Source organism: Urocitellus parryii, chromosome 2 (assembly GCF_045843805.1).
Source record: "Urocitellus parryii isolate mUroPar1 chromosome 2, mUroPar1.hap1, whole genome shotgun sequence".
NCBI classification, from domain to species: Eukaryota; Metazoa; Chordata; class Mammalia; order Rodentia; family Sciuridae; genus Urocitellus; species Urocitellus parryii.
Window position 1 is genome coordinate 69,626,195 of NC_135532.1, and position 25,712 is coordinate 69,651,906.

Consider the following 25,712-nt stretch of genomic DNA (forward strand, 5'->3'; position numbering starts at 1 on the left):
GGAAGAATCTGTTCCAGGCCTCTCTCTTTGGCTTGTAGATGGCCATCTTTACCTTTCATCTTCACATATTTATGGAAAAAATACTCTGTGTAAGATCATGTGAGACCTACCCTCAAGTTGTAATAAAAGTGATCAGCTGCCTTAAACGTAGTGCAAAGTTTTTCCAGTGTTGGCAGTAGAGGGGGAATGACTTTCCAGGACAAAATTCTGATTTTCCAAGATTCATGTGTCCTGGTGATCTTTCCCATGTACTGCTGCCATTCATTCCAGTTTGTTGTTATAGGAAACTGGATGATGGATACTCCATTTAATTTCATTCCTTCATTCCCAAGTATTTAGTGAAGTATTATTCGAAACATTAAGGGAAGGATCACTTAATGTCTAAGGCCATTAAGGTAGCACAGCAGCCCCTGATACCAAGAAGGAAGCTCCAGAAATTGATGAAGACTATGGTGGGGGTAGGAAAACCCAAAGCCTTCTGTCTCCATTTCTAAATTTTCAGGAGGTGAGCTGGGAGATCACCTTACACAGGTTTAGCTGTCAAGTTGAGAAGTTCAATTTAGAATTTTTTTTTTCATTTTTAAAATTTGTTCTTTTTAGATGACCATAGAATATATTTTGACATATTATGCATACATGAAGTAGAACTTCCCATTCTTGTGTTTGTACATAATGTGGAGTTGTACTGGTAGTGTATTCACGTATAGACATAGGAAAGTTATATCTGATTCTTTCTATTGTCTTTCAACAGAAATTCAGTTTAGAATTTGATATCATTCAGATCAAAAAACCTAGTGATTTTGATACTTCTGGGCTGCCTCTGAACTGTCATACTTTTTACGTACACAAATTGGAATATTTCTACTGTAACTCACATTAAAAAGTAATTTACCCTAAATTTTTGCATTTTGAAAAGCATCAGCTAGTATTTTAAAAATAAGGTTTAAGTGTGGCTATTCAATAGTGCCTAATTTCCATCGTCTATCAATTACTGATGACTTGAATGTTATGTAAAAAGTATTAAATCTCACTCCACATAAAGATGAGAATGTTTATAGTCTTCTTTGTCCTTATCAATATTAATTTTGTGAGTACAAGTCTATATATTCATTCCATGTATTACAACTTTAGTTAAACTCAGGGCATGGCAAGGACAATTTTAAGAACTGGAATTAATTCCAAAGATGTGAAAATTTAGGATAGAAATAACAACAAAATGTAGTCCCTCAAAACTGTGAATCAGTAGTGCTCCTGCATCTCTATACTTCCATTAGTTCTACTTTATGTAAGCCTATTCAATTCACTCACAAGTGTGCTCACTGTGCCCTAAGTTTTATTTTTTTTCATCATGACTTGAGAGATTGGATATTAGTAACTTCCTTTACAAAATGAATCTTAAAAAGTTGACTAATTTACCCAGGGAAGAAAGGGAAGAGATGAACCTTCTTGATCTGACTCCTTAGCAATTCTCCTGCTCAGTAGAGTTCATGACAGACAAAGCCTTTTCTAAACTCATAAACACACACACACCCCAGGAATTTTCAATGTTATAAATATATAAATAGCTGGAATGCAACTAACATATCAGAGGACATTGTATCTCATGAAAACTTGTGAAATCATTAATGGATCCCAAGGTTTAAGAATCCAATCACTCCATTTATCCTTCTCATCATAAATTATTGACTAACATTTTGGGTTATTGTCTTATGTTTTGATTATTCCAGAAGTCTGAATGAAGACTCCAATAAAAATTCAAGAGTCGATTTTCGGTGGGCAGGTGACATGGCCTTAAATCTTGACTTTCCATAAATTAGTTTATTGGTCTTAGAAAATTCAGTCTTTCCGAGTCCTAGATGCCTTCCTATATGGTTTTGTGAGATCTGAAAGAGATCATGTAAAAATACACAGTTACAACTTTGTGATACAAACTTAGTGCTCATTAAATGTTAGCTGACTGTGAATATAAATCAATGGTGTCTTTTCAGACAAGACTTCCCAAACCTTCCAAAAAACATATAATTTTTTTTTTTTACTTTTCTCTCACAATGTAATTCACACTTTCTTTTCTTTATCCTTTCTTGCTTGCTTTCTCTTTCTTTCATTCCTGGGGTTGAACCCAGATGCTCTGCCTGCAAACAAGTACTCTACCATGGGGTTCCACCCAACCTGTGCTTTCATATTTGATCCACTGGTAGTTGGGCCAAATAGCTCAACATCCAATTTCTGATCTTCCACACACTTTATAGACCACAAATCACTGTGTCTAACATTATGTACTAAGGTTTAATTTTTTAACTCTAATATGTGCTTATTTTCCAAAATTGTGTTGTTAACTAGAGACCAGGACCAAGAAAATTTAATTGAAGAAAATTCTCATGTGTCTGAAAAAAAGAATGGAAGGTAAGGTTCATTATAATTTACTTTCTTTATTATGAGTTTGCCCCTGTGTGAAGTGTGTGATCTTAGAAGATTTTCTGGGGACTTGATTGTATTATTGTTTTTAAAAATAAAGACTATCTAAATACAAAAAAAAATTATGGTACCAGTTGCTTAATAGCTGATACAAAAAAATTAACAAAATTCTAATTCCGTTAGACTTTCTGACTTAGGCCTGCTGTTCCATTGCTTAGTGTAAAAGGCGTCATAGAAATTCAAAGCTCTTTATGTGGTCTGTGAAGATTTATTTTTACTTACTGTTGCTTGGTAGGTCTTCAGAGATGCAGAGCACACTCTGAAAATCTTTTCCTTGGATACCTTGTGCTAAAAAATGCACAAATTGCTCACAGCCACAAAACAGGACCTAATTTTGAAATTTCTTTACACCACAAAGTATAAGGGCTTTAAAACTGTAATGCTTCATTTGCCACTATAAGGAAAATTAGGATAGAAGCAGTATTTCATTGTTAATATCAATGTTTAAATTGGAAAGGAATTAATAAATTTTCATGTTTAGCAGTTTTTTCCCTAAATATGAAAAAAGCCTAAAAATACAATATATTACTTTTTAAAAAAATTTACCTTCCTGTGGCATTTTTTACTTTCCTGGTGTGGTGGTGGTGGTGGTGTATGTGTGTGACAATTTAATAATTGTCATTCAAATATTGAGAAATAATATTTTCTGCAGACAGTGGAAAAGCTTGGGAAAAAGCTGACTCACTTTTTTTCCCCCATAATGTCTACAAAAGGCTCTTGAATCTAACAGACAGTTTCTTTCTCTTCCCTTAATTGTCCAAATCATCTTCTGCCATCTTTTATCATGATCCTAAGAAAGTCTTTGATAGAATGAGGCAGGATAATTTTTCAGTAGGATCTGCTTATTCTGGAAACCCATTCACTATTTTGGGAACAGGAGTGACTTACAATTAACCAAGCTCATTCAAATATTATTTGAAAGTGATTGAGGTTTGAAATTAAAAAAGTAAATAATTCTTAATAGCTGCCATTCTGACTGGAATGAGATTTGAAATCTCAGAGTAGTTTTGATTTGCATTTCTCTAATTGCTAGAGATGTTGAACATTTTTTCATATATTTGTTGATTGATTTTATATCTTCTTTGGAGAAGTGTCTGTTCAGGTCCTTGGCCTATTTATTAAGTGGGTTATTTATTTTTTTGATGTTAAGATTTTTGAGTTTTTTATTCTAGAAATTAGTGCTCTGACATGCGTGTGGTAAGAATTTGTTTCCAATTAGTAGGCTCTCTATTCACCTCACTGATTGTTTCTTTTGCTGAGAAGAACCTTTTTAGTTTGAATACATCCCATTTATTGATTCTTGATATTAATTCTTGTGCTATAGGAGTCTTATTAAGGAAGTTGGGGCCTAATCCTACATGATGGAGATTTGGACCTACTTTTTCTTCTAATAGATGCAGTGTCTCTGGTCTAATTCCTAGGTCCTTGATCCACTTTGAGTTGAGTTTTGTGTATGGTGATAGATAGAGGATGTGAGGGAAAAGGCACACTGGGACTGCAAATTGGTGCAGCCAAACTGGAAAGCAGTATGGAGAATCCTTGGAAAACTGGGAATGGAACCACCATTTGACCCAGCTATCCCACTCCTCAATCTATACCCAAAGGACTTAAAAACAGCATACTACAGGGACACAGCCACATCAATGTTTATAGCAGCACAATTCAAAATACCTAAACTATGGAACCAACCTAGATGCCCTTCAGTAGATGAGTGGATAAAGAAAATGTGGTAAATATACACCATGGAATATCATTCAGCATGAAAAGAGAATAAAAACTTGGCATTTGCAGGTAAATGAATGGAGCTGGAGAATATAATGCAATACCAAAAAACCAAATGCCAAATGATTTATCTGATTTAAGGATGCTGATTCATAATATGCTGTGGGGGGTAGGATGGAAGGATTAAATGAACTCTAGATAGGGCAAAGGGGAAAAGGGGAGGGAGGTAAAGTAAAGGAGGATAGGGGTAGGAAAGACAGTGGAATGCGATGGTCATCATGACCCTAAGTACATCTATGAAGATATGAAGGATATGACTCTACCTTGTGTACAACCAAAGATATGAAAAAAATGTGCTCTATATTTGTAATAGGAATTGTAATGCATAAAAATTTCATTTATCAAAATTGTTAACTCTAGAAAACCTGCTTTCATATGCCTTTAGAACAAAACAAAAAGCCAGCATCTTCTCCATGACTTCCACTTAGAAAAACACTGATGTTATGTAACAAGTATCTTAACAGTAAAAAATTCTACTCAGAAAAAAAATTAATAATTACGTATAATTAAGAAACTTCCTATTTAATATGATTTGAAAGGTGTACCAATTTCATTTGGGCTTGTTTATGAAATGAGGTTTCATTAGAAGAATTAATGAAGAGCTAACACAGTCACATGGAGGGTTAGGGCTTCAATATATGAATTGGAGGGACTACAATAGTCCATAATAGTACTATTTTCAAAGCCTTTCCCTCTTCTGTTTGTGGATTTTGCACACTGTTTATTTTTTATTTTATGTTGCTGAGGACAACGCAGACATATTTCAATCTCACTGATAATCTTTGTTCTTTGAAGCTATCAATTTTTTGTAAGTGGGTTTTTTATTGTGTGTCATATGATTTGAATATTTTTAAACAGTTCCAAGTTAGTTTTACTATTCCTGGAGTGACATATTGTGATAATCATGTTAAAAACCTAATACTATTAATTCTACATTTTCACTACTTAGTATCATTTGAACTTAGTCATATATGTTCATGAAACAGCTGCCTTAAAACCAGAGGTGATTTTCTGTATGTCAGAGATGATATGTGAACAAATGTTCTCCTCTTCTCTAAGAGCTTTCTGGAAATGGAAAGAACAGCCTGTTTGAGAATGATAAGGCTTGATTAAGATCTGAACTCTCCTGTAGGTTTTCAAGTCTCTCCTGTGTCAGAGTTTGCTAACATGGAGGAAGAGAAGGAGCTAAAATGTTCACTATTCTTGCATTAAGAATTTCTTCTGTTCCATAGGAAAAAGCAAATGTGTCTCCACTCTATGAAACTTGGTGACATTTTTAGATTAGCAGAAATCTAGGTCAGAGTTCTTCTGCAATCTTCAAAGTGTTGCCTTTCATTAAAAGCAAAATGGAAACTGGAATGTCTCAGAGCAACCCCTGGATCATTTTCATTAAGTTGATAAATTCTCAGATATGTTGTACCATGGGAAGCTTTATAAAATGACACTGCTGGTGTGAAAATGTTGCAGGAATCTATTTCTGATGGTTTCAAGCTTTGATAAAAAGGTATTCTGTCCTAGCAGCAGACAATGTGGCATGTGCTTGTGGATATTCTTAAAGTCTGGTTTCTGTGGAGGGAGAGAAATAATGAGTGTACTCTATGTATATCTGTGCAGACATCAGACAGTCATAGGTAAAGTAATGTTAATTGTAGGTAAAGTAATGTTAATGGAACCAAAGTTTAATAAAGCAAAAAACTTTTAAGTGACTGATTTTAAGTGACAAGTACACTATGTTTACTCTCTCAGGCTAGGTGGCCAAGTCAATGGATTCACCAAAACTTTGCACAATGAGTCTACCAGAAGCACTTCCTATTCCTATGAAACCAAGGACAGCTTCAGGTATTTAATTGATTGTACAATAAGCAACAGGACTGTTCTTGTTTGTTTGTTTATTCTGGTACTGGAATTGAACCCAGGGGTGATTTGTCATTGAGCTACATCCCCAGCCCTTTTCACTGTTTATTTTGAGATGGGGTCTTGCTAAGTTACTAAGGTTGGCCTCTGACCCTTCCTTTGAAATGAAGACATTTCTAATTTTATCTGGGGTTATATGTATATAACATTACATGGAAGTGTTATTAGCAACTTGGTTTTTTCTTGGAACATCTGGATAGGAACTGTAAAATGCATTTTTCCTTAAGAAGTCTATAATTACAAAAAGCATGAAATTGTGATAGTAGTGGGTTTTGTTGTTTTGTTCTGTTTTGCAGTACTGGGGATTGAACTCAAGGCTTTGGGGTGCTAAGCAAGCTCTCTGCCACTGAGCTACCTGTCCAGCCTTAATGTTGGCATTCTTTAGATAGATCTAGATACTTCATTAAATCAGATGCTGTTAGGATAGTTAAATTATGATTCATTTTTATTTGAGGTTTATGGGGAGAATTGTGGGTAGGAAATATGAATGGGACATCAGGGAAAGACACACTAAAACACATTACACAGATATTGAAAATAATCTTCCCGCTCTGAGCAGATTTACTGAATGACTGATTTTCATGCTAATACTCTGAAAGTAGGTCAGCACAGTGGAAGTTAAGAACAAAATAGGAGAAATAATAAAATTTTGCAGAATTTAATTAATAGCACTTTAACATGATTTCCACAATTATAGTCTAGAAGAAAGAATACAACATTACTTTTTGCATTGAATTGGATAATAGCCTTGTTGTTTTTATTATTCTTATACATACACTTTCAACATGAAGTAAAATGGTTTGTATTGCAGTTCCAATGCTGATACCAGGCACACAAGACCAAAGGACACTGTTGTGTACACAAGGACCTACGTGGAAAACAGGTATTAGAAATATAATTAAAATATCTTTCTTTGTTTTATAATTTTGAAATGGTCTATGTTTAACAAAAGAAGACCACCTAGAAATGTATTAAGGTCTAGGCATATAGTACTGCATTTTCCGATATTAAGTACTTGATAAATAATTATAGTCACTGGATGAGCTAAGTGATAGTTTAATATAATACATGTGTACATAATAGGATTATCATTTGAAAGCTCTCACATAGACATATGTGACCATATGGTTTAACAAGCTTTGTAAACTACACAAATATCCCAATACTAATTTGAAGTCCCACTTTAATTAAATGGCTTTTTCTATTGTTTATCTCCAATCTGAAATAAGGGGTATAACTTTGAGCAGATATATTTTGACCCAAATTACAAAGAATGGATGTCCCATGAAATCTGCTGATTGGCATGATGGATTTTGAGGAAAATCTCTACTAAGGTCACACATTCACAGCCCATTTGGTTTTCAAGGAGCATGAAAACAAGCATTGTCCTAATTGTTGTGTAATCTAATGGTTGGGCACACCCATGCAGATACATGTGACATGTAAGAGGCCTTAGAGCAGAAGTAGCCCTGGTGAATCTTCTGGGTGCAGGGTACCTTCAGGAGCTCCAATAAACTTCATATATGAGGGAAAGTGAGCAATTTTCCAAAAAAGGTTCTTCAAACCCATGCATAATTTATCCTTTAAAATATAACTTCCAATTTGATTTTTGTCTTAATTTACGTTGCACTCTATGGTATGTTGAAAACAATGATTTCTGCCCTCTTTTAAATAACTTACATATAAAATATTTTAAAATGATTTTTTCACCTATAATTTTATGTTGACATTTTTAAAGAAAACAGAAAATATTATAAAATAATACAAAACCAAAATTGGCTCCAATTTTATTAAATATGAGGCATGTGCTGCTGCCAGTCTGGAACACAGGAAGTAATGCTACCCCCACATCTGTGGTACCTTTCAACCTGCGTCAGAGTAAATTTTAAAATAACAAGTAGTTGAAAAACATTGGTAAGTAGATAAATAGTATCAAAAAAATATTACGATGAAGTCAAGACTCCAAATACTGTAAAATAGAATTAGAAAATAACAGGCATTTCTTCCATAATAATTTCTCTCACGCATCATCAGCTCTAAGGGATATTACACCAATACGTTTTGATTTCTAAAGAAATATCTTACAGGAACTCATGCCAATAATTGCAGTATTGATTTTCAAGGAAAAGATTAGTTTTCTAGAATTGTGTATATTCTATAAAACATCTAACTCTAGACATTTTGATACAGTGTGGACTCTGGGCTAGCATCACCTCAGAACTTGCTAGAGATGAAAATTCTTTGGCCTCCCTCTAGACCTGCCAGATCAAAAGCTTTGCAAGTGGAACCCAGAAATCTCATTTTAACAAACTTGTCATGTGTTTCTGATACACATTTAGGTTTGAGAAAAATCACTATAAAAGATAATAGATGACATTGTTGCATGCCAGGCCAAGTGTTTACAAGGCAGAACATTCTGGAAAGATTGATTTTCCCCTCCTTTAACTTAACAAAGTGGTGATGCAACCCCAAACACCCCTAACTTCCCTAAAATCTCCACTGACAGACAGTGCATTGTAGAGTCGAGTCTCTAGAATCAGATTTGGGTTGAGTCTTTGTTTGCCATTTATTAACCATGTAGTCTTGGCAAAGCTATTCTGCAGTTCTCAGTTTCCTCATCAATAAAATAAAAGTAATGATATATGCATCATGAACAAATATGTGCAAACTCTTATTTGGCATTGAGGGGTAATGTGCTCCAGGAAGTAGATTTTAGTTCTGACAGCAGTCTGCCTATGGACTGTTTGGATGGAGAGAGAGATTTCTCATTAAAAAATCTCATGTGAGGGATGTAGAATTATCACTTGCTTGAAATAGTAGCAACATGTTGAGTTGAATCGTAATATATTCCCAGGTAGCCTAAGTTTTGGGGAAGCAATTATGAGGAGCCAACTGGTTAGCTCACAACAGATTCATTGGTCTACAGAAGAAGTGACGTTTAGAAGCTGGGACAATCTACAAAATGAAAAAGAGAGGACTTTTAAAATTGTACTTAAAATTTTGCTTTCATTCTAAATTACTCCTTCTTGCATGTTTTCAAGTAAAAATAAAAATGTCTAGAGCTTTCTCTAAAAGCTCATGTGTCTCCATTGTTCCCTGGGAATGGTGTATGTGTGTTTGCCTGCCTTGCTTGGGCTTTGTGTGTTACCTTTATTTTATGTTAGACTGTAAATAGTTTTAGTGAACAAGTGGGGTGAAAGTAGACATTTTATGAAAAAAATGTTGACTTATTTACCTACTCACACTTGTTCCTATATTCCTTACCCTACTCTATATTTACTTTGATGATATATCAACTTGGAGGCATTTTGTGCATCAGTACTTCTACAGATTAAAAAATCAGTGTCAAAGCATTATCCTGACTTGCAGGGTAACAAAAAACAATAATAATAAGGCTGTATGTGTGTGTTTTCTTACAATCCATCAGTGTATGGATATGACATTGATACTAGAGAAAACAGATAGACTCTCATATGTTCATATATGTTTGTTTCTAGTAAATCACCAAAAGATGGATATCAGGAGAATACTTCTGGAAAATATATACAAACTGTTTATTCAACTTCAGATCGGTAAGCATGTCTATATTTCCAAACACAAAAGTATACATTAGTGTACACACTCACACACACACACACATACACACACACACAAAACCCATATACACATACATATATATTCTCATTATCATTTGTTCTCGAGATAGCTCTCCTAATGATAATTGTTATGTATGTACAAGAAGGGAATATAACTCGGCATCCAAGAATTTGCCTCTTGGTCTCCTGCTGTTGCTGATCTCTAATTTTGATGCACATTATTCCAAAAATCCTTTCCATTCTTTGCAGCAGCCTTCCAGGCCAGCCCTTTTGCTGTTGATGAATCCCAGGGGTCCCCAATTCCACATTATTAGCATCTAGGCTTCATTGTACTACTAGACTACCCTCAGCCCTCCCTCCTTGTGGTTTTTCAAAGCCATCTCACTTTACAAGCAGCTGTGTGGATATACTTACTGATAAGACCTACCCTGGACCTAAGTGCAGTTCCCAGGGGGAGAGTTATGATGAGTATTGATTTAGTGCTGGTGAACTGACCCCACTCCAGGCTTTTGCTATTAGTGATCTTCTACTGTTTAATGTTCAGTGGGGCCCAATGTTCACTCCTAGATGACACTCAGGAGTGTGTGGCCTGCAGATTTGCAGTGAAGTAAATGAAAATAATTAGCTTTTCAACCCAATCACTGGAAACAAATTTTAATGCAAATATCTGATATTCTACCAGTTTCTCTATAGCAAGGGCTGGAAATATGACTCATTGAGAGCAAGGGTATATATATCTTGTTTTTATGCATAGCTTCAGCCTCCAATGCTGGTGTCTAACAGATACTCAGTAAATGTTTTCTGAGCACATGAACCTATGTCCCATTCACAAAGGAGAATATGGGTGAACCAAGCATCACAATTTTATCTGTTTCTCTGATGGAAGGAAAGTGAATTAGTATGACCATTATGGAAAACAATATAGAGGTTCCTCAATAAACTAAAATGGAACTTCCATAGACCCAGCAATTCCACTACTGGGTACATATCCAAAGGAAAGGAAATCAGTATGCCAAAGAAATAGCTTTACCCCCGGTTCATCGCAGCAATATTCATAATAACCAAGATATGGAATCAATCTAGATGTCCAATGATAGATTCATGGAAAAAGAAAAGTTTTGGATATATACATACAATGGAATAGTATTCAGTCATAAAAAGAATGAAATCCTTTTATTTGTGGCAATGCAAATGAGCCCAAAGAACATTATGTTAAGTAAAATAAGTCAGGTACAGAAAGACAAGTACCACATTTTGTCACTCCTATGTGGAAGCTAAAAAAAGTTACTCTCATAGGAGTCGAGAGTAAAATGGTCCAGGTTGTGGAGGACAAGATAGAGAGAGGATAGATAACAGGTATCAAAATACAAACAGGAGAATTACTTCTAGAGTTCTGTAGCACAGTAGGATGAGCAGAGCTAACAACAATGTATGATTTATTTCAAAATAATTAGAAGAAAGGATTTTGAGTGTTCCTAACACAAATAATAAATATTTGAGACAGAAATGCTAATTACTTTGATTTGGTCATTATAAATTTTATGCATATATCAAAATATCACATCATGTTAGATAAAAATATATAATTATTATCTGCCAGTCAAAAATAAAAATATAGCCCCTTTATTATAATCTTCCAAGATTGTTCCCATTATCAATGCTCTGCTGGGTGTCCTGCCTTTATGTTACACTTCTCTGAGGAATAAAGTAATCTATACAAACATTGGAATTATAGACACTATGTAGGTAACAACAACAACAAAAACCAAACCAAAGCTAGATTTTTCATAATCCTTTGTAAATATCTATGACTAATTGTATAATCCTTAATTTTAAGGACAACACCAATATCAGAATTCTACCTGCACTCATATTTTTATTGTTAATGTAATGAAGGGAAATATGCTTCATTAAAGTCTTTCTGTTAATATGAAGAATTAGAGAATTAGCCTGAGGCAGTTCATGAACTTTTTCTTAGTTGTCAGTAAGTTCTCTGTAAGCCCAGTAGGTCAAGCAACTCATGCTGTTGGTTAGTGAGTGCGTGAAATTGGCTGTGTCCCCACAGTACTTATCCAAGCCTATCAATCCCATTAAAAGTGGTTGCGTACATTATAAAACAAAGACCTTTTTTTTTTAACACATTCTTTATGGGCTTTTAGAATCTGCTCCTGCTGAACACTGACAGATGGTCAATCACTGCAAATGCCCTCAGGGAGGAGCAGCTCCATCTATCTTGTTCACTGTGCTTGGTTCCTCCATCATGAACCCCAATGAGCCCACCTTGAGAGCTCCTTCATCTTCCAGCCTAACCATATGCACTTTCTGGACAAGCCTTTCCTGACTCCTCCCAGCATTGGTTGCTTCCTCAGTGGACACTCCTCTTCCCTCATATCCATGTCATGCTGTCATCACTGAGTCACATGTCTGGCTTCCCCAGGGGAAACAGCTTCTCATAGGAGGACACCATCTAGCCATTCTTTGTACTCCCAGTTCCTAGCTCAGTGCCTGTGGAATGGACAGCAGATAGAAAGCACATACTTTCTGCTCTTAAAGTGCTTATAGTCACAAATGGGAAATTTGGGTGTGTATGCACATACATCTGTATATAAATGGGTAACTCATAGGGAAATATTTGCCTGGTATCTATAAGTGAGTAGTTAGAGAATGAAGTGAAGGGGAAAATATTTACTTATGCACTTAGGCATGAGCAAGAAATTGCTAGAATGACTAAAAATATAAAACCAGAAAAGGTTTATCTACTTTAATTCCTTTCTTCTCTGGTTTTCTCTTCCTCCCATTTTCCCTCTTCTCTGCTTCACTCATGGGCTTGATGACACTATACTGGCTTCTGGGTATGACTAGCTCTTGTCAACACAGGGAACCCAGTAGGCCTCATGGGTAGGCCTAAACTCTGGGATCACACTGTCTCCATTCAAAGCCACTCACTGGCTGCATGACACCAGCAATATACTGACCTTTCTCTGCCCCAGTTTCCCTTTCTAGAAAGTGATGCTAAAAATAACAATACTGACTTCTCAGTAATGTTGTGAAGGGTAGCTGAATTTTTATTCGCAGGCTTGGGGAAATACACTGCACATGTTAAGCACTATACAAGTATTGGCTATTTTTTTTTAGGAGAGAGAGAGAGAGAGAGAGAGAGAGAGAGAGAGAGAGAGAGAATTTTAATACTTATTTTTTAGTTTTCGGCGGACACAACACAACATCTTTGTTGGTATGTGGTGCTGAGGATCGAACCTGGGCCGCACGCATGCCAGGCCAGCGCTACCACTTGAGCCACATCCCCGGCCCAGTATTGGCTATTTTTATTTCACTATCCATGAAGTATCCTACTCTGGAAATATCAGGCGGGTGTGCTAAAGCCTCAAATCCAATAAATACTACTTGGTGTGATTTAAGACACTCCTGAGACCTTACAAAAGGAAAAGAATCCTGTCCTAATGCTGTGGCATGATCTAAATTTTTCTGGATTCTGTTGATTGCATCTATAATTCATTTACATTGTTTCACAAAACTAATCAAATTTTATGTCTTCCTGTAGAATATAAACTTTGTCATGATAGGTATCCCTAAATCTGACTCTTACCCTGGGTGGTGACTCTAGACCTTGGAGTCCTTGAGCACTATAAACCCACCATTTGTGAGTTCATAAACACACCCTTGAATGGATTTCTATTGGGGGCCTATTGAATATTTCAAGTGTAAAACCTTTACATTAATCTGTAACATACTTTCCCCATGTAATCTGTAAACTGATAGAGGTAAATTAATAATTAAGAAACCCTCTTCCAGCTTCAAGAGGTCCTTATAAACTACTTTAGCAGGAAAACTGAACATCTCTGTCCTGCTCATATGCATTCTTGATTGCTAATGGTTTAATAATCTGAGACTTTCCCTCATGTTAATTCTTTGACATCATCTTAGGGGTAACTAGGAAATCAATTCTATTACTAGAATAAGTAAACTCTGCACTTTTTTTGATTTTACTGTAGTTTCCTATATGAGGATGCTGACTCATAATGGTGATGGGTGAGGGGAGCATGGGACCGAATGGAGGAACTTTAGATGGGGCAAAGGGGAATGAATGACCGTGGAATGAGTTAGACATCATTACCCTAAGTACATGTATGAAGACACAAATGGTGTGATTTTTTGTGTACCATTAGTGTCTTGAAAAATTGTGCTCTCTATGTGTAATGTGAAATGAATTGCACTCTGCCATTGTGTATAACAAACTAGAATAAATAATTTAATTTTAAAAAGTAACATACTATTTCTACATGACTTCTGTCTTTTATATGGTAGCAAATTTCTTTTTAATTTTTAATTGCTTATATGTCTACAGGTCAGTCATCGAAAGAGATATGTGTACTTATTGTCGCAAACCCTTGGGTTTACAAACGAAAATGATTTTAGATGAATTACAGATTTGCTGCCATTCCACTTGCTTTAAGGTAAACATGTGTTTATTACACTTAACTAAATGTAAAATGGCATAATAACTGGAATTAAAATAATTATTTATTAAAATTCATGGAATGAAGTGAAAGCATTCAGAAACTCTGTAATTCACATTAATAATGCACAACTTACATATTTCTCAGAGCTCTGTAGCCTAAACCTCAAAGGCTTAAAATTACTATCTTGGTTTTTAGGCTTAGAGTTGATTACTGACACATCTATTCATTCTTACCCAAGAGATTTAAGTCTGTGAAAAAGATAAACACTTGTTCTTTTTATAAAGTTTCTGCAGCATTTTGATAATTCACATATTGCATAAAATATATAATGAAATCAAAAGAAGAGAATAAACTTGAGAAGAAAGCGAGCAACTCTTCATCATGAAATTAGGCCTGATGGGTTTAACAATTGTTAAAACTCAATCTGCTTTTGAGCCTATGACTAATTGCAATTAATTGTGGTTTAATAAATAATAGTAGACATTCATTAGCATAGTATTTCAGAGTTTGGTTTCTATCAGCTATTTTTTTTTTCTCAGCAATGACATTGGGTGGGTCAACATGACAGCTTTGGGTATAATTGCATGAGCAAACACTGAGCTGAGAATCTGAAGACCTGACTTCTGGTTCTGCCTCTGCCACTAGTTATGACTGAGTGACTTTGGAAACCACCTAGATTGCCTTGGACTATTTCCTTACCTGTTGACTAGACCAGTTGTTCTTAACCCTGCCCTGCGTCTTATAATCATCTGAAGCGATTAAGGGAAATTATCAGAATGCTTGGGACCAGCCCCAGTTAAACCAAGAATCTCAGAGATAATTTGGGGGCATTAGTACTTTGAAAACTCCTTAGATAGAACTAATATGCAGCCAATTGAGAGCCACTTATCCAAATCTATGGGTAGTTACAGTGCGGGCATTCTATGATTGATACAAATTATCTAATCCAAATAGATGTAATACTTAGTGAATTGAATGTTTCTCCTCCATTTACCTTCAGATAGTAACATAAAGCAATCAGAAATTTGGTGCATTATTTTGAACAAAGAAAAACCCACCCAATAGAGGATTATAAAAATATATTATGAAGATTGAATAATTATTTGATTCTAAGAATATGCAATCGCTTCCTATTATTAAATATATTCAATTAAATAAAGGTATATAACTCTTTCTTTTAAATTATTATGAATAAAACTTTATAAATGAGAGAAAATTCTCCTGATTATTGCTTTTGGTAAATAGGAACAACTTTCATTTATTATATTTTAAATGATTTGACACCATTTCCAATGTCATTATAAAACAAAACTGAGAATAAAAAGGTTCCCCACACTTGTAGAAAAAGATAGTTTGTTCTGTAGCCATGGTAATTAATAGAGAGCCATCTGAACTGGTCTAAACATGTCAAAGTAATCAAGGCCAATTCACTTTAGTGAACCCACTTCTGAGAGTAATTAGTGCCCCTGCCTCTTGCTTGGAACTCAGCCAATCAGTAGTGGAAGAGTCTAAAAGAGAGGCCAGATCTTTCCTCCTTCTGTCACCCAACACAACTCAGAATAAATCTTCCCCCTAAACCTTATGTAAGAAAACCATAAATGCTACCTTGTATTTTTGTTTGAGAAATTGGGTGAACATCCTGTCCTTGGCATAACCAATATTAAAAACTATTGTATCTGCTCCCTTGGGAGTTAAGTAGATAACTTCGGTGGTAGATAGTCCCTGAAATATACCAGCATGATAGAAAGAGGACATGAGAGTCCATTTGAAAAGTTTTCCACATGGATTATAGGACCAGGATACTCTCAAATTTCCTGTGGGGTTTTTTGAGGCTGCATTGGAGTGAGGCTATGGAAGGTGGTCTTGAATGAACTGAAAAGGCTTCTCTACCTTGTTCCTCCAAGAATCTAGACTTAATCTATGATGTAAACTTTATATTTATGTTTTTTTCTCCTTTAGTGTGAAATATGCAAACAGCCTTTGGAAAATCTACAAGCAGGTGACAGTATTTGGATTTATAGACAGACAATACACTGTGAACCTTGCTACTCCAAGGTCCTGGGTAAGTGTCAGGATCTGTAAAGAACAATCACTTTTATTACTAATGTACATTGAGTATTGTTGAAAATGATGTATTGAAATAAAGTAAGATATTTTATTAATTAATTATATTTGGTTAACAATTTAGCAGCATATAGTTATACTATGATAATATTGTGTTACTGGTATAAAATCAGTCAATATTTATATTATCTTCTGATATTACATAGGACATAGATACAACTAAGAAAAAAGTCATTTATTTTAAAAAATTTTCCCATTTTTTCAAACAAAATTAGATCTTTGCTGATAAATTGATTTTTTAAATTGAAGTCCATTTCTGTGAGTGACCTTCTACATTTACACTTGAATATATTTTTTTAGATAATTTTGTCAGTACAGTAAATGCCTTTTTTTGTTTTGTTTGTTTGGTTTTTGTACTAGGAATTGAACCCAGGGCCTTTACCACTGAGCTACATTCCCAGCACTTTTTACTTGTTATTTTGAAGACAGGATCTTGCTAAATAGCTTGGGGTCCTTCTAAGTTGCTGAAGCTAGCCTTGAACCTGCAATCTTCCTGCCTCAGCCTCTCAAGTAACTGGGATTACAAGTGTGCACCACCATGCCTGATAATAAATCCTTTTTTAATTTCAAATATTTTTAGTTATAGATGGACACAATACCTTTATTTCATTTATTTATTTATTTTTATGTGGTGCTGAGGATTGAACCCAGTGTCTCACATGCTAGGCAAGCTCTCTACCACTGAGCCACAACCCCAGCCCTTAATGTTACTTTTAAATGAAAAAAAAAATAGAGTTGATTCTTTATTAAATATAACATTTAAATGTTTTTAACAATATAAATCAAATATTAGTATAAATTAGACTCATATCATAATTGATAATGTGAGGAGAAACCATTAAGGATATGTATCTTCAATGAACATTTTCTATAAACTAAGTGAGAAAGGTATAAAAGCTGACTGAAAAGATGAACAGAGGACATAAGTTAGCAAAATAAAGTCCTTTGACATTTGATCAACTTTTACAAGCCAGTATCTACATTTTATTTTTAGGTTTAATACTAAGTAGATAAAATAACCAAAATCAGATTGAAGAGAACTTGAACAACACTTTTTTCCTTATCTTGTTGACACAGTGAATGAAAAGAGGAACATTTGGGATTCCTACATGGGATCCAAAGTACGGAGCTTGATGACAAATGTGTGAGCTTAATGAGCTATTGGGAGGCTACATCTGGAAAATGCTCTGAAAAATATTCAGAAACCCACGTTCCATCAGGCTGCAGAATCAATTTCAAGAATAAACCTAATTATATTCATACTTCTTCTATTTTCTGCTTCCCCAAGACAGCTCTCATATTTGCTTTTCTTTCTAATTTAGCAGCCGTATCCTGATCCAACATTATATCATAGGTCTTGATACGCATGGTGGTAGCTCTATAACTTTGTCTCCCGGGAATCCATGACACTTTAGGGGGTGTGGTTACACAAGGACTGAGACTTTGTGCCTTCCCACCTGCCCATGTGCACTTCATAGGCACTGCATTTTTTTATAGTACATATAAGTTGTCAAGATGACTCTCAAGCATTTTATGAATATGCATATCTGATATCTGGTAGTTTACATGTGGCCCAAAGGGACATCAGTGAATTCAAGAGTGGAAGGAAAGGTGGAATGCCTAATCCACCACTCTCCCCTAGATGAAAGATTGTTTTTTAAAATCTTAATTGTAGACTTATTTTTGTGCTGAATTTGTATATCTAATTTTTTTTTCACTTTTTTTTCAGCAAAATGGATTCAGTGATGATGGCACATGGAAATCAAGATGAAAAACATTAAGAAATTAAAAGTTACGAGTTTTATTTTGAGAGTATATAATCTAGAAAAGCTTTTACACTGAAGATTAATTCTTGTATAAAATCAACAAATCTGCTATTGCATAAATAATCTAATTCCCCTCAGTAAGGTCAAATACATAAAACAACCACCTTGTATCTGGTTAGATTTAGTGATTTAAAAAAAATTGGGGGGCTGGGGTTGTGACTCAGTGATAGAACACTTGCCTAGCATGCGTGAGGCACTGAGTTCGATCCACAGTACCACATAAAAATATATAAATAATATAAAGGTATTGTGTCCATCTAGAACATATATATATATTTAATTCGGGTGGTTATAGTAACCAATGTCAAAAGTCCATCCCTGCTTTATATGTTCGCTGTGCATTATGGTTTTGATTGTTACCAAATTTCTCATTTATTCACTTTTATTCCACTGAGAATTTGGATTCACAGTCATTATTGAAATCTTGACAAATATACTACAGAAAGTAACATATGCTTTTTTTATCTGCAAAAGAAATGCTGATAGAAATTTTCTTATAAAGTTTTGCACAAAGATGTCAACATAAAAGGTTGTATGGACCTTAGAAAATCACTTAAACTTTCTAGATCTCTGTGACATTATTTGTAACATGAAGAGCATAGGACAAAATGACTTCTAAGGTCCCTTTTTGCTACTCTGGTTCTCTGATTCTAGAATTTGGGTTTGCTTGTTAGAAATATGTCAGTATGTGTGTTTGTTAAGTTTATTGAACTACATGGGACATATGAGCAATTTGACCTTGATATCATCCTTCAATTTATCAGACGAATAGTTTTTATAGACTATTTTTTTAAAAGGAAATAGATTTATAGATAATAGGTAAAATCATATAACATGTATAATTAACATGCTATAATTTGTTAAATTTTCTTTGCATGCATTTCAAAGTCTGGGTGTACAAATAATCTATGAGAAGTAATTGTTATGGATTACAAACACATTCTACATACATACCTATTATGTAGCACTTTGTACTTACAGAAAGCTTATAAAAATAAAATGAACTATCAAGTATGCAGAATTTTTTGTGGTGTGTCTATAAATGTTATTTACTAACATATGTTTTATCAATTATACTTAGCACAATGTCTTACATTCTGTGAGGTGCTGTTATTTCTCAATTGTTTAAGCTATAGCTTCTGTTTTTAAAGAACATTTTCTGAAGAAATTGAAAACTCAATAATTATGTGAGAAACCAGTCTTAGTGAGAAATTGAATTTATAAACTATTTTGTAGACACATAGCAACTGTTTCTTGAAGGGAGTTTAATTGAGGTGCAGGTAGAATTCTAGGGAGGTTTTAAGCAGTTTTGAGAAACTGATACAAACTAGGGAGGTTAAAGGATGACCATGTATAATGCAAATGGTGATAAATTCAAAGAATGATTGACTTGTGTTATAATTTCATGCATCTGTCCCTCTTAGAGTCTGTTCCACAAAGTGTTAAACACAAAGTGCTTATCAAAATACTGCAATGTATAATTGTCCTATGGAGAAGGAGCCAGAAAAAAACAATTAATAATAATTTGATATTCATTAATTCATGCTTGATGAGAAGCGGTGGTAATTGAGCCATATGTTTTATTGTTCTTTTATTACATGCTATCAGAGTGGATCAAAAGAAATAATTTTCTTAGAGTTGAAATTCACTGCAGAAAAGGATGGATGAAATAGCATCCCTGCCTTTTCTACAAAGTGTATTAACATCTCAATGCTTTTGTAGTAATTAAAAATCATCTGAATACCATTTTAAAGTATAAAAACCTAAAGGGAACACATTTCTCACTCTTCTAAAGCTGTTTTATGGATGCTTTCTTCTGCAATAATGTGTTAAATAAAACCCAAAGCTGTTGTAAAAATGAAATAAAAATGAAGTGAAGAGAGAAGGGCTTCCGATTCATCAAGACCACTTCATTATGTCTGAGTTTATTGTCACAATAGAAATGACGGACTCCTAAAACAACTTGGAAGATCTCTCTTTTGGCAGCCAATTAATTATGTTATGATTTACATACTTGTCCTGGACACAAGTACCTAAATCTAGGGATACCAAGTCCTGAATTCTATTGCTAATTAAAATATGTCTCTGAAAGAGAAATAATAGTTTCATCATGAGAGTATCTTTTTAAGAGAACTAAAGAAAAGAAATACAACGATTTCAGAATTTTGTTCTGAATTTGTTAAAATAGCATGCACTTTTAAAATAAGGCCAAGGAAGGATACACCGCCACTCTCCTTCAGAGTGCGACATCAAAACAGGTCGGTGTCATTCAGCTCACCCCCCAGACAGCGGGAATTCGCATAAAATCTCTCCTAGGCTTGCCGGGAGAGGGAGTATCAAGCTGAGCCTCCATACAGGCTAGGGGGAAACCAGAGACACCTGACCTCCAACCCCTCCTCCCAGTAGCAGCCAAAAGGAAACCTGGCTAGCCAGCGCTGGGGGAGGGGCAAGCAGAAAAAATCAAAGTGATAGAGTGCCAGGGATCCCAGCAGCCTGCAGCAGGGCCCGGAGAGCCAGGCCAACTGATTCGCGTGGCCTGCCCTGCGGCTACAGAAGGCGTGGCGCCTCAGTGAAGCCATTAATTGGCAAGCAGGGAGGTTAGGGAAGGCCATTAGGTGGAATCCCACCAGCCAAGCCCACACGGACCCTTGGGCCGAGCTCGGGTTCTCAGAAGGGGAAGAAAGCGGTACAGTCCCATCCCCCACAGCGGACACTCCACCGAGGCAGTCAGCGGCCACCATCCGGGAAAGCTGAAGGATACACCGCCACTCTCCTTCAGAGTGCAACATCAAAACAGCGGACACTCCATCCAGGCAGTCAGTGGCCACCATCCGGGAAAGCTGAAGAATACACCACCACTCTCCAACAGCTTGTAACATCAAAACAGCCAGCAGCAGGACCCCGGAGATCCAGGCCAACTGATTCGCGCGGCCTGCCCCGCAGCTACAGAAGGCTTGGCGCCTCAGAGAAGCCATTAATTAGCAAGCAGGGAGGTTAGGGACTGCCATTAGGTGGAATCCCGCCAGCCAATCCCACCGCCCACGCCCGGAAGAGGCCCAGCGATCTGCCAGCATTGTAGTCACGACACCCCAATTGGAATAGGGACAGAGCAGAGCCGCCTTCCACTCCCGGAACAGGCCCAGAGAGCCGCCAGCGTGATAGACACGTCACCCCAATTGGAGTAGGGGCACAGCCGCCGCCCGCACCTGCAAGGGAGACTTTTCAAGTATACAAGAGCAACATAAATAAATAGGGGGTAAATTTCAAAACACAACAGTTGCACCAAGCAGAAAGAAACGCGGGCAGTATGAAAAGACAAGGAAAGAAAGGACCACAAGCAATGCAGGTCAACTCAACTTTAGAAGAGGTAATAGCTGCAACAGATGGAATATCAGATAAAGAGTTCAGGATATATATGCTTCAGATGATCTGGAGTCTCAAGGAAGACATGAGACAGCAAAATCAGACAATGAAAGATCACATTGACAAACAAATCCAGGAAGTCAAAGATCAATTTCACAGGGAGATAGAGGTAATAAAAAACAAACAAATTGAAATTCTAGAAATGCAGGAAACAATAAACCAACTTAAAAACTCAATTGAGAATACTACCAGCAGAGTAGATCACTTAGAAGAGAGAACATCAGACAATGAAGACAAAGTATTTCAACTGGAAAAGAACATAGACAGCTCAGCAAGTCTGCTAAGAAACCATGAGCAGAACATCCAAGAATTATGGGACAATATCAAAAGACCAAATTTAAGAGTCATTGGGATACAGGAAGGCACAGAGCTCCATTCCAAAGGAATAAACAGTCTATTCAGTGAAATAATACGAGAAAACTTCCCAGAATTGAAGATTGAGACAGAATCCCAAATCCTAGAAGCCTACAGGACGCCGAATGTGCAAAATCATAAGAGATCCACACCTAGACACATTATAATGAAGATGTCCAACATACAGAATAAGGAGAGAATTTTAAAAGCTGCAAGAGAAAGAAAGCAGATTACATTTAGGGGTAAACCAATCAGGATAACAGCTGATCTCTCAACACAGACTCTGAAAGCTAGAAGATCCTGGAATAACATATTTCAAACACTGAAAGACAATGGGCTCCAACCAAGAATCGTGTATCCGGCGAAATTAAGCTTCAGGTTAGAAGATGAAATTAAAACCTTCCACAATAAACAAAAGTTAAAAGAATTCGCAGCTAGAAAACCATCTCTTCAAAAAATCCTTGGCAAAACATTACAGGAAGAGGAAATGGAAAACAACATTGAAAACCAACAATGGGAGGTAGGACAGTAAAGGGGGGAAAGTAGTCATAGAGGATAACAAATCAGGTTTAGTAACATCAATAAACAAATATGGATAGAAGAACAAACCATATCTCAATAATAACCCTAAATGTTAATGGCTTAAACTCACCAATTAAGAGACACAGGCTAGTAGAATGGATCAAAAAACAAGACCCAACAATATGCTGTCTACAGGAGACGCATTTGATAGGAAAAGATATACATAGACTGAAGGTGAAAGGTTGGGAAAAATCATATCACTCATATGGACCGCGGAAACAAGCAGGAGTGTCCATACTCATATCTAATAAAATAGATTTCAAGCCAAAGCTAATCAAAAGGGATATAGAAGGACACTTCATACTGCTCAAGGGAACCATACACCAACAAGACATAACAATCATAAATATATATGCCCCAAATAATGGTGCAGCTGTATTCATCAAGCAAACTCTTCTCAAGTTCAAGAGTCTAATAGACCAACATACAATAATCATGGGAGACTTCAACACACCTCTCTCACCACTGGACAGATCTTCCAAACAAAAGTTAAATAAGGAAACTATAGAACTCAATAACACAATTAACAACCTAGACTTAATTGACATATATAGACTATACCACCCAACATCAAGTAGCTACACTTTTTTCTCAGCAGCACATGGAACCTTCTCAAAAATAGACCATATACTATGTCACAGGGCAACTCTTAGACAATACAAAGGGGTAGAGATAATACCATGCATCTTATCTGATCATAATGGAATGAAACTGAAAATCAATGATAAAAGAAGAAAGGAAAAAGCAAGCATCACCTGGAGAATGAACAATAGGTTGCTGAGTGATCAATGGGTTTTAGAAGACATCAAGGAGGAAATTAAAAAATTCCTAGAGTTAAATGAAAACACAGACACAACATATCGGAATCTATGGGACACATTGAAAGCAGTTCTAAGAGGAAAATTCATTGCTTGGAGTTCATTCCTCAAAAAAAGAAAAAACCAACAAATAAATGATCTCATACTTCATCTCAAAATCCTAGAAAAAGAAGAGCAAAACAACAGCAAAAGAAGTAGAAGGCAAGAAATAATTAAAATCAGAGCTGAAATTAATGAAATTGAAACAAAAGAAACAATTGAAAAAAGTGACAAAACTAAAAGCTGGTTCTTTGAAAAAATAAATAAAATTGACAGACCCTTAGCCATGCTAACGAAGAGAAGAAGAGAGAGAACCCAAATTACTAGCATACGGGATGAAAAAGGCAATATCACAACAGACACTTCAGAAATACAGAAGATAATCAGAAATTACTTTGAATCCTTATACTCCAATAAAATAGAAGATAGTGAAGGCATAGATAAATTCCTTGAGTCCTATGATCTGCCCAGATTGAGCCAGGAGGATATAGACAACCTAAACAGACCAATAACAATAGAGGAAATAGAAGAAACCATCAAAAGACTACCAACTAAGAAAAGCCCAGGACCGGATGGGTATACAGCAGAGTTTTACAAAACCTTTAAAGAGGAACTAACACCAATACTTTTCAAGCTATTTCAGGAAATAGAAAAAGAGGGAGAACTTCCAAATTCATTCTACGACGCCAACATCACCCTGATTCCGAAACCAGACAAAGACACATCAAAGAAGGAAAACTACAGACCAATATCTCTAATGAACCTTGACGCAAAAATCCTCAATAAAATTCTGGCGAATCGGATTCAAATACATATCAAAAAAATTATACATCATGATCAAGTAGGATTCATCCCTGGGATGCAAGGCTGGTTTAATATACGGAAATCAATAAATGTTATTCACCACATCAATAGACTTAAAAATAAGAACCATATGATCATCTCAATAGATGCAGAAAAAGCATTCGACAAAGTACAGCATCCCTTTATGTTCAAAACGCTTGAAAAATTAGGGATAACAGGATCATACCTCAACATTGTAAAAGCAATCTATGATAAGCCACAGGCCAGCATCATTCTGAATGGAGAAAAATTGAAGGCATTCCCTCTAAGATCTGGTACAAGACAGGGATGCCCTCTCTCACCACTTCTGTTCAACATAGTCCTCGAAACACTGGCCAGAGCAATTAGACAGTCAAAAGAAATTAAAGGCATAAAAATAGGAAAAGAAGAACTTAAATTATCACTATTTGCAGATGATATGATTCTATACCTAGCAGACCCAAAAGGGTCTACAAAGAAGCTATTAGAGCTAATAAATGAATTCAGCAAAGTGGCAGGATATAAGATCAACACGCATAAATCAAAGGCGTTCCTGTATATGAGCGACAAATCCTCTGAAACGGAAATGAGGACAACTACTCCATTCACAATATCCCCCCAAAAAATAAAATACTTGGGAATCAACCTAACAAAAGAGGTGAAAGATTTATACAATGAAAATTACAGAACCCTAAAGAAAGACATAGAAGAAGACCTTAGAAGATGGAAAAACATACCCTGCTCATGGATAGGCAGAACTAACATCATCAAAATGGCGATATTACCAAAAGTTCTCTATAAGTTCAATGCAATGCCAATCAAAATCCCAACAGCATATCTTGTAGAAATAGATAAAAGAATCATGAAATTCATATGGAATAATAAAAGACCCAGAATAGCAAAAACAATACTAAGCAGGAAGTGTGAATCAGGCGGTATAGCGATACCAGACTTCAAGATATACTACAGAGCAATAGTAACAAAAACAGCATGGTACTGGTACCAAAACAGGCGGGTGGACCAATGGTACAGAATAGAGGACACAGTAACCAATCCACAAAACTACAACTATCTTATATTTGATAAAGGGGCTAAAAGCATGCAATGGAGGAAGGATAGCATCTTCAACAAATGGTGCTGGGAAAACTGGAAATCCATTTGCACCAAAATGAATCTGAATCCCTATCTCTCGCCGTGCACAAAAGTTAACTCAAAATGGATCAAGGAGCTTGATATTAAATCAGAGACACGGCATCTGATAGAAGAAAAAGTTGGTTATGATCTACACGCTGTGGGATCGGGCTCCAAATTCCTCAATAGGACACCCATAGCGCTAGAGTTAACAAATAGAATCAACAAATGGGACTTACTCAAACTAAAAAGTTTTTTCTCAGCAAAAGAAACAATAAGAGAGATAAATAGGGAGCCTACATCCTGGGAACAAATCTTTACTCCACACACTTCAGATAGAGCCCTAAT

General features: G+C 35.8%; 1 protein-coding gene across 1 annotated transcript in view; it reads left to right on the plus strand.

Moving 5' to 3' along the window:
- The window catches only part of Scel (sciellin), a 117,812-nt gene that overhangs the window by 68,391 nt on the left and 23,709 nt on the right, over positions 1 to 25,712 (plus strand). The window contains exons 26-30 of the mRNA XM_077795479.1: positions 2,341 to 2,403; positions 6,983 to 7,054; positions 9,669 to 9,743; positions 14,131 to 14,239; positions 16,205 to 16,307. Of these exons, the coding sequence (XP_077651605.1) occupies positions 2,341 to 2,403; positions 6,983 to 7,054; positions 9,669 to 9,743; positions 14,131 to 14,239; positions 16,205 to 16,307 (422 nt within the window). The remainder of the gene's footprint in view (positions 1 to 2,340; positions 2,404 to 6,982; positions 7,055 to 9,668; positions 9,744 to 14,130; positions 14,240 to 16,204; positions 16,308 to 25,712) is intronic.